The 9,514-nt window shown below is 59.4% G+C and overlaps 1 protein-coding gene across 1 annotated transcript; it reads left to right on the top strand.

Moving 5' to 3' along the window:
- On the top strand, nt 1–9,514 carry LOC119109184 (ras-related protein Rab-11A). Its single transcript, XM_037232760.1, has 6 exons — nt 1–291; nt 1,671–1,792; nt 2,086–2,159; nt 4,938–5,071; nt 7,583–7,726; nt 8,625–9,514. The coding sequence occupies exons 1-6, from the start codon at nt 234–236 to the stop codon at nt 8,780–8,782; spliced, it is 690 nt and encodes a 229-aa protein (XP_037088655.1). The 5' UTR covers nt 1–233; the 3' UTR covers nt 8,783–9,514.

Below are 9,514 nucleotides of genomic sequence, written 5' to 3'. Positions count from 1 at the left end.
CGCGAGCGGGGAGGTGGCGGCGGCTGTGGCGGCCCGGTGAAAGGTCGGTGCGCGCTGTAGGTGCCCGGTGGAGTTCACGCGGCGGCAGACAGGAGTTCGCGCGAGTTCCGGGTGGAGTTCGCGCGGTGGCTGACCGGAGTTCGCGCAGCGGCGGACCGGAGTTCGCGCGGCGGCGGACCGGAGCCCGGTGAGCGTGCGGTTCGTGAGAGCCGCCGGCGGCGGCAGCAGGCGCGATGCCGGCCGACGCGCCCGAGCCGGACCTGCAGGATACCTACGACTACATTTTTAAAGGTGCGTACCTACCGCCCGCTGTCCCAGCCGCGACCGACGACGGCACTCGCGGTCAGTCGGCGTCGCGCGGTCCGAAAAGCAGGGCATCTCGTGCGTGCAGGACACCGAACAGGACAAGCTGCAGGGCCTTAGCTCGAGGGCACGCGGCCCTCCCGTGCCCCAGCGCTGTAGCAGGAGGTGATGTTGTGGACAGCAACGCTATCACAACATCATATGAAAACGTCGTATGTATTGGGCTACCGCCTCCCAATCGGTTGTGTTACGACCAAGACTTCGCAATTATGGCGCAAAGAGAGCAATTCGTATAAAAACAAAGATGGAAATAAAATCAGGAACGTTGAACGCCTTAAGAAAAATGCTCCGAAAGAAAGGAGAAAACCGTAGGCCTGACCCCCGGTACGCAGCGTTGCTATCTCGCCATGCAGGTGCGTCACCGTAAAGTTCCTAGGGCGCTCGGATTCTTCGGTACCAGCTGGCGACAAGCTACGGCGCTTTTGAGTCGCGTTCGGTCGGCCCGCCTCGCGATGTGCGGGCTGGGCGATAAATGTGGCAGGATTGCATCATTGCGCGCACGCTTGGAAACACTTCTGTGTACATGTTACGTCGTCCCGGATCCCGCCCTGTGGCCACGGTTGGGCGCATTCACCGACCTTGGCAGAGGGAGCGCGGACAGCACCAGTGACGCTGCGAGCGGTGAACCAGGCCGACCTGCGAGGCTCGCCTGGGCTCCCTGTGTGCCCGACCCCCCTGTAAACTTGACTCAGCCGCGCAGACCGCCCGGTCGAGTCAGGAGCAGCCGATAGGCCCGGGATAGCTTCCTGGGACGGGCGTTTACTGATCATGATCAGGTGTTGATAAATTTGGTACGGTTTCGATAATGGTTGGCGTGGGCATGATCCGATGGCAAGTGAACTGATTCGGTTGCGGCCTCGGAGTTTGTTGCTGGCGTACAGCAGTTTATGAAGAGCGCCGTAAGGCCTGGACCCGGGTCGCGGGCGAGGAGCGACAGGTTGAACGCCGCTCTGTTTGAAGGCCTGAAGGGCCTTGTTTATTAAAGCCCGTCGTAACTGAAAAATCTGAAGTCCAGAAGAGCTAATTACGCTATTCTTGTTTCGGCCTACTAGGCTTGGTTCAACGCCCCCTTGACACTTAACGGCACTTGAAGTCACGACATGCTATGATTTATGCACCACTGAGCAGTGAGGTCCCTGCCCCACCTCGCCCGGCTTCCACGGAGACGCTGGCAGGGACTCCCCGGGCTTGGTCCGCCGCCGGATGAGGTGGCGTCCCGCGCGGCTCGTCGGCGCGGTCCGTCTGCGAACGCTGCTGGCTGGCATCCGAAACTGTGGCTCCGCTGACCGGCTGACCTCCGCCCCCAGTGGTGCTGGCTGGCGACTCCGGCGTGGGCAAGAGCAACCTGTTCACGCGCTTCACGAGAAACACGTTCCAAATGCAGACCCTGCCGACCATCGGCCTTGACTTCGACGCCAAGAACATGGTGGTGAGTATGCCTTCTCAACGGGGTGAAGTTTATTGGTGTTTGAGAAGAGCAGCTAGGATGCCTCCAGCGACAAAGGGAGCGTTTCAGACTATGTGAGTTCCGTGCTTTAGTGTATGTCAGAGGATCTGAACTGCCGCCGCGTGAGGAAACATACGTATCGACATCGTGTGTTGGCCCCACCGAGCAATCCTGCAGCGGCGATGTGGCGGCCTCTGCGCTCTCCGCTCTTCCGCCGGGAGGATGTTGCGGTACCGCGGCGCTGCCCCGCCTGACGCGGCGCGCTCCGCCCGCAGATCGACTCGAGGACGGTGCGAGCTCAGATCTGGGACACCGCCGGCCAGGAGCGCTTCAAGGCGCTCGCCTCCACGTGAGTACCCCTGGCAGGGCCGGGAGGCGTCCTCCTCCGGTCGCCGGCCGCTCCACAGGCCTGACGTGTCTGCGGAGCGGCGGCGGCCGGCTCACGGCGTGCGATTGGTCCCGGCGCGGCCGTAGCAGGAGGACGGCAATGCGGCTGCGTTTCTGAACACATTCATTCCCTTGCGGTCCCCACTGCTTGCAACACGGCCGTGGCTCCCGCCAGAATTGGAAACAGCCGTCCTCCGCGCGTATTTTTTGGAGGAAGGTGAATGTTTGTGTTGTCTCATTCCAGAAACTAGCTGCTTTTCTTATAACCCCGGTTGATGTATCTTATCGACTCGCACCTCTCGCGTTGTGGGCATTTGTTTGCTGACGGCGGACTGATGGCAGCGTGACGCCCAAGATGGCGGCAGCCCCATGCCGCTAAGCGCTCGGTCACATGTATCGGATGACAAGTTTGGTCTTGTTGTGCTTGACATACTGCGAGCAAGGCAAATGCAAAGAAACGGACGGGGATTTCTTATCTGGAGCAGATGTTTTCGAGACCCGTTTACGCGGCAGAGCAGACCACATCCGCACCGGTGGCGAGCCGCCGGCCAATCCCCGGCGGTCGGCTGCCCGCCTGGGTGCGCTGTGGCTGCTCGCCTGGGTGCGCTGTGGCTGCTCGCCTGTGTGCGCTGTGGCTGCTCGCCTGTGTGCGCTGTGGCTGCTCGCCTGTGTGCGCTGTGGCTGATGGCCTGTGGTGATTTCCAGGATTGACCGTCGACAGGATCCCCGAGATGTCTGGACAGCTCGACACTCATTTCGATTTTTCGGCTGTGCTTTCAACGCACTGTTTCCTAAGCCATGACAGCAACTCGGCACACAATGATGTGAAAGGCTGAAATGGCTGTCAGCATAATCCAGCGGAACACGAAATATAACAATGCGACATTATATAGATATGATCGTAATAAAGCCTGTTTGTTCTTAGTCATGGACAAGAAGCCGCATAGTTGCAGATGACTTTCGAAAACAGTGTTTTGTAGGTTCACAAACCGAAGTTATCCCGCGGCACATTGTCCCTCAGTGTTGACCCCACGGCCCAGCCGTGGCCGTGCGCCGCCGACGGAGCCAGGCCCACCTGGTGACCTTGCGCCCGTTCCCGACGGCCCGGCCGCCCACCCGGCAGTGGCCAGATCGTTAGCTCCTGACCTCGGCGGGGTCACTAGGTCACCGAGGCTCGTCGGTCCGTGCTGGCGCGGCGGTGGAGACGGAGCTCGGACAGGCGACAGTCGGCCACTGTCGCCGTACCGCCAGGGGCTAACTCCTAAATATCCATGTCGTCGAGTGTCGAGTTTGGTAAAGTGTTCCAGTTTTTCGCGATGCGGATTTCCCAGTAATCTTTTCACCATGATACCAGGCCTGATCATCAAGGCTTTGTAGGGTGACTTGATTGATACGCTTGTCTGATTTGCGGCTCTGCATAAAATGCTAGTTGTGGGCGCTGCATGACCGACAGCAGTCGATGCGCCCTAAAACCCAAAACCATCACCGTCATCATCGTGTCATCGAGAAAGACAATGAAAGGGCAGATGAAATAGCCGCTGGACGGGTTAACCGTCCTCCACTGGTCGCCGGTGTTGCCTGTCTTGCCTGTCTCCTCAGACGCGTTGGACCGCGTGCTCTCGTTCACCCGCTCCTGATGACCTGCTGGGGTGGATCTCCGGTCGGTCCGCTGCGCGCGCATCGGAGTGCTCCGCGCGTAGCCGGGTGTTCAAGTGGTGGCTTGGATGTGCGCCGGCTTTTGTGCTCTTTTCTACCTCAGCGGACGCGACTCTGACTGCGGTCCACGGTGCGTGATTACACCACGCACGCATGTCCGTACATACTCACGTGATGTAATCATGTAATGTAATCCATCAGTGGTTAACGCGTCTGCGTTAACCGCTGCGCGTCTGGGAAACCAGAGGTACGGGGTTCGATTCCCCGCGGTGCCCGCCCTTCCTGCCGGGGTGAGAGGCAGGCGACGTCATATAGCCTCAGCAGCTGAGTACGTCGTAAAGCCCCAGTGACACACATAATCATGAACCGTGTTATACACGTATGGTATAGGTATACACACGTGTTCGTGCATACCTATGTGCGTGTACACGCGTGATACGTTGATTCCTGTGGTCAGTGCGACAAAGTATTGGGTCATTGAGATTCCGACTCAGGGAGATCTGGTTCTCCGGAATCGGAGATAGTGAACTAGACGTCGATGCCTGCATTATTGTGTATACACTGCGTGCCATTTATCTTACGAATAAGGAGTCAATTCTACTACGTATGTGAGCCCCAATACGCCAAACCATCCCCTTTGAGCATGTGTTTGTTGGAATCAACTCATGGATGACTCCAGTGATCGCCATTGAGCCGATCCTCATCATGGTTTGCCCAAGCTTTCAAAAATCCCCCTTATTAACGGGAACCTTGACTGCCAAGCCGCCTCCGCCTGCAGTCGACGGGCCGCACGGGTCCGGTCGGGTCCGCCAGCCACGGGGCGGGCGTCCCCGGCCGCCGCCGCCGCCGCCGCCGCCGGCCTGCATCGGGCCGGCAACGGCGGATGCGGCGCTGAGGAAAAACAACGGTCCGCGGCCGGGCTCTGGGCCCGCGCCGCGACGCCTCCTGTGTGGTGGCCGGTATTGACCTGCCCCCACACCGACACACGCGCTGCCCCGGACTTTGTCAGATGGTGTCAATACTGGGCGGTATCGAGCCTTTGCTAACAGCGTTGGTGCTGACCGAACGCCATGTTTGTTTTCAGATACTACCGCGGCGCGCTGGGAGCGCTGCTGGTCTATGACGTCACAGAGCGCGAGACTTTCTACAGCCTGGAGAGGCTCTGGCTGCGCGAGCTGCGGCTGCACGCCGGCGAGGACATGACCGTGATTCTCGTGGGTGAGTCACGGTCGTAGGCGTCGCGGCATGGCACGCGTCTGGCAGAGGGGGAGTGCGAACCGTTGCCTCGGTGGATCATTAGCAGCGGTTCACTGCAGCACGCCGGTCGATGCTGGCTGGCAATGGCCAGTGGACCGATGGCTGCACGATTGGAATGTGTTCTTGCCGAGCGGGCGTGGCGTCCACTGACACGTCTCCTAAGCATTTGGGCATATTCCCCTATCTACTTTAGCCTCCGTCCTGAGGGCGAATCCAGAACGCCGCTTTTGGGAGGCAACCTTGACTTCGAGTCCCAAAGCGTGTCCTGATCTGAAAAAGCACCGGATTTCGCCTCCTTTCACCACAAGGATCGTCATATGGCAAACTTCGCCAGGCCAAAACTCCCCACACTGTTCTCAAACACCAGAAATGTGTTATTTTGGGGCTCAACTTGGACCATCTGGGGGGCACATGTTCCGGCTGGCCCTTCCGGGTCCGTCTCTCTTCCGTCCGAATCATTGCTCTTCGGCCGCATGTCCCCAGCTACGTCTCGTTTCAGGCCAGTCCTCTGTAGTTCACGAATCTCCATGCCTTAATGTGGCGGCCTGCACACGTAGATCACTGGGCGAGCTGGTCTTCCGCTGCTAAATCCGTCTCCGGCACTAGCGGCAACCCTTGCGACTCGTCCCATCGGCAGCCGGGGGACCTCGATGGGGACCGGGTGCCGGACGTCGGGGGCCCGTGTCCACTGTGAACGGGCGAGTCATGCCGACACAAACCACAACAGTGACGTCATATCGTCAGAACCGCCTGCGAGAAGCGCAGCGATCGATCTCCAGCAGCGGGGCGTGTGACGTCACCGATCGTGACACGGTCGGACCACGTCGGCTGGATGAGTCACGCGTGGCCCAGGCGACCAGACCACGCGCCGGGCTCCCCCGGCCCTGGACGGCGGCCGCGGCGCGTCTCAGGCGTGACGCGTCACGAGGCCGGCGGCCCGTGACGTGGCGCCCGGCAGCGGCCCCGCTGTTTACGTTCGGTGATCTTCCACGGGGCGGGGTGGCCAGTCACCGATCCAAGGACGCGCTCGGTGATGACGGTATGCAGCGCGCGATGGGTTCTGGGCTGCGTGCAAACACAGCGCAGTTAGCCTGCAAGCGTGACTGTGAGCAGTGTGCTGTACCGGCGGCTCCGGCGTTCGACTGCCGCCGACGGGGACCGCACGTGGTTCATGGGTGAAGGATGCGCCCCAGTGGCACGGTTTGTAGGACTTGTTCGGCCTCGCTTATTCAGAGTCCGAGTAAACGCCGTCAGAAGCCGCATTCGGTGCAAAACTGGTCCATGCAACGCCGCCATCATGGCCTTAGCGTGACAAGAAACCGCAGTCCGCGGTCCACGGCCGGGGCGGATGACCTCTCGGACTGCCGAGAACAGAACTTACCTGAGCCTTTGGCGTCGCGCTGTCGGTCTGAGTCTTCCGCCGGCGCGGGCGCAGCTTTCAGATGCAGGATAGATACTCAGTGCTCGGAGGAAAATCAACATCTGGAATGCGGTAGGATATTACTGTGCATTTTGATTTTACACAGGCTGCATGTCCAAGAGGCGAATAGCTAAATGACACACCGATCTCAGGTCAAAAGACTGAGACGTACAATGCGATGACGTGGAACAGTCGACCAAAACGTGAGAAAAATTCCCCTTAAAATTCGACAAATTCCCGTCCTACTCCTTACAGTCATGTGAAACGTCATAATGTTCGTCAGTCATCACAACCCGGAATGAATCATTGCCGCTCAAAAAGCCGCACGACCTTGCCCACTTATATCTGGGCCGGTGTTGACAATGGCTTTGAAATACGTCATCATGGCCTACCGCTGAGAGTAAAGCAGGACGAAGCCACGTCATCGAGGACGAAGCAGCGCCTTGTCCATTCCCCGCCAGACCCTCTCCACCTCCATCCGGACAGGTCACGGAGCTGACCTGCGCCGCCCACGAACTGGAACGGGGAGTTGGCTCCATGCTCCGCCTGACCCTAGGTTGGCGCAGTGCGCGCGACCTTGCAACCCACCGCGACAGCACCAGCGGCATAGGACGCCGAGAGTCCGCGTGCTTCTGCGGCAGCCCGCTTGTTCATCGCAGGTCCTGTTGCGACACAGCGCACCACCCGGGCGGCGCTGGCGGGCGTGCTGGGGTACCAGCCTCGCGCCGCGTGTTTTCGTTCCGCACAGTCTCGTGCTGAAACTGCTTGTCGCCGGCTGTCACCAGCTCGCGGACAATGAAAGAATTCACCAGCAAAGCTCATCGCGCTGAATAACACTGTACCGTGCGGTGCGGGTTTTTGTTTTGTTTTTATCAGGTCGTTTTTCACTATGCGGTCACCAGTGTTTGGTTTTCCGTGTAATGCTGTATTTTACTTTATAAAATGTTACACGGAAAACTACCCTGTTATGTGCCTGGCATCAAATGCTACGCCACTGGTTGGAATGATTCCTGACTAAATTGACTTGACGGTATCCCTCAATGTCGTGTCAGGTAACAAGGCCGACCTGCGCCACCTGAGGACCGTGAGCTGTGAGGAGGGGCGCGCCCTGGCCGAGCGGCACGGACTCAGCTTCGTCGAAACCTCCGCGCTCGACTCCACCAATGTGGACGCCGCCTTCGAGAACATCATCACAGGTTCGTCCTCGTCCATAGCCATCGTTTCACTGGCGGTCCCAGCTGCGATGTTCGTGGAATGCGGTATGGTAGGTGCGGTAGTGACCAAGCTATCAAACGAGCCTTCTGCGAAATAAAAAAAATGCTGGAAGTTGAAATGCAGAACTTGAGCCAAATTTGCAACTTAGCCTTATCTAACATTTTCTTGAAAAGCAAGAATTGACCCAAACCTGCAACTTAGCCTTATCTAGCATTTGCATGCCGTCTCGGTCGCGGCAGCTTTCCACATCTAGGCCCAGAACACCAAAACATGACGGGCTGTAATTGTGATCGGGGAAAATAGAGGAGTGCTCGTCGTAATACTGAAGTCCGTCTAAAGCTAAGGGCTTGCCAACCGCTGTGTCACTCGAGTACTGTGTCTTTTCTCTGAGCTGAAGCAGTATGGGCATCCTTGGATGGACGATAGGATCGCAAAATCACTTCCGTGCCACGCTGCAGCGAAACGGTGGTCTTCCCCGGCACTGCACTTCCTCGGGCCCACGGGTCACGGGTCAGGGCCCTCCCAATGAGACCACACGGCGGACGGGTCGGTCGCTGATCCGATTCGCACCAGCATCGACTCGCTGTGTCTCCATCAGCAGGGCGCGCCTAAGCCGCCGCCAGCGACACCGCCCTGACCGGGCTTCCCCCCCCCCCCCGGAAACTGTGACCAGGCCGCTCTCCCTCCCCCCCCCCCCCCCGCCCCCGCCGCCCTGACCGAGCCGCTCCCCCCCCCCCCCGCCACCCTGACCAGGCCCGCTCTTCCCCCCCCCCCCGCCGCCCTGACCAGGCCGCTCTCCGCGACGCCGCCGCCGCTCTAACCGGGTCGCTCCCCCCCCCCCCCCGCCGCCCTGACCGGGCCGCTCTCCGCTCCCGGCAGAGATCTACCGGCGGGTGAGTCGACGGCCCATCACGGACCTGCACACGGACTGCATGCTGCTGACCTCTGGCTCGCGGCCGGTCAGCGTACCGCCGCGGCCGCCCTCGGGCCCGGAGCCGGACGAGGCCGTCCACATCCGCAAGTGCTGCCAGCTGTGAGAGCTGCCGGCGTGCTCCGGCAGCGGGACACAGTGGCCGAGCTGGCGGCTGCTGAGCGCGCGCGGAGGCGGGCCCGCCCGGCGGCGACGCGACCGTGTCGCGTTCGTCGCCCCTGCCCGCTGGTGTGTGCGGGCCTGCCATACGTGATAACTCGAATGTGTGCGTGTGTGCATGCAGGGGCGCGCTGGACACTTGCAATGTTGATATTTTCCGTGTGTCGTGCCCGCCCGTGAGTAGACAGCACCACGTGTAATTCTTAGTCATACAGAGCTTTGCGTTCATGCCACTCACGCTCGCTTTGCGATTTTGTAGAAACCCACGCGCGGTAGTTTAATACATAATTATCGCAACATTTCTGATATTCTCAGCACTGAAGTGTCATTTCATTTCAACGACCCTCAGCTCCCTGTCGATTTCCATCATATTCGCTTAACCAATGCCCCTCGCTCCAGACACGGCTCTGCCCCAAACTGATGCCATCGGGCCTTTTTAGCGAAAGCCGCCGCTAGGTCCGATACAACCGCTCGGAGTCATGTTATATTACGGCCCACTCGGACGTTGCGACGAGGTCAGTTCAACAAACGTCCGTCAACAAAATCTTCACGCATTTTGCGACACCTTCGCTCGCAGGGAGAACGTTCGCACATAGCGTAATCATACTCTCAATGGAATAATGAAACTTTGACCTTTGATCAAACTAAACAGTTCATTAAACCACTCACAGCACGTTGA

This window comes from Pollicipes pollicipes, unplaced genomic scaffold, assembly GCF_011947565.3.
Source record: "Pollicipes pollicipes isolate AB1234 unplaced genomic scaffold, Ppol_2.1 Scaffold_7231;HRSCAF=8579_pilon_pilon_pilon, whole genome shotgun sequence".
In the NCBI taxonomy this organism is placed as follows: domain Eukaryota; kingdom Metazoa; phylum Arthropoda; class Thecostraca; order Pollicipedomorpha; family Pollicipedidae; genus Pollicipes; species Pollicipes pollicipes.
This window is presented reverse-complemented; position numbering and strand designations above follow the sequence as displayed.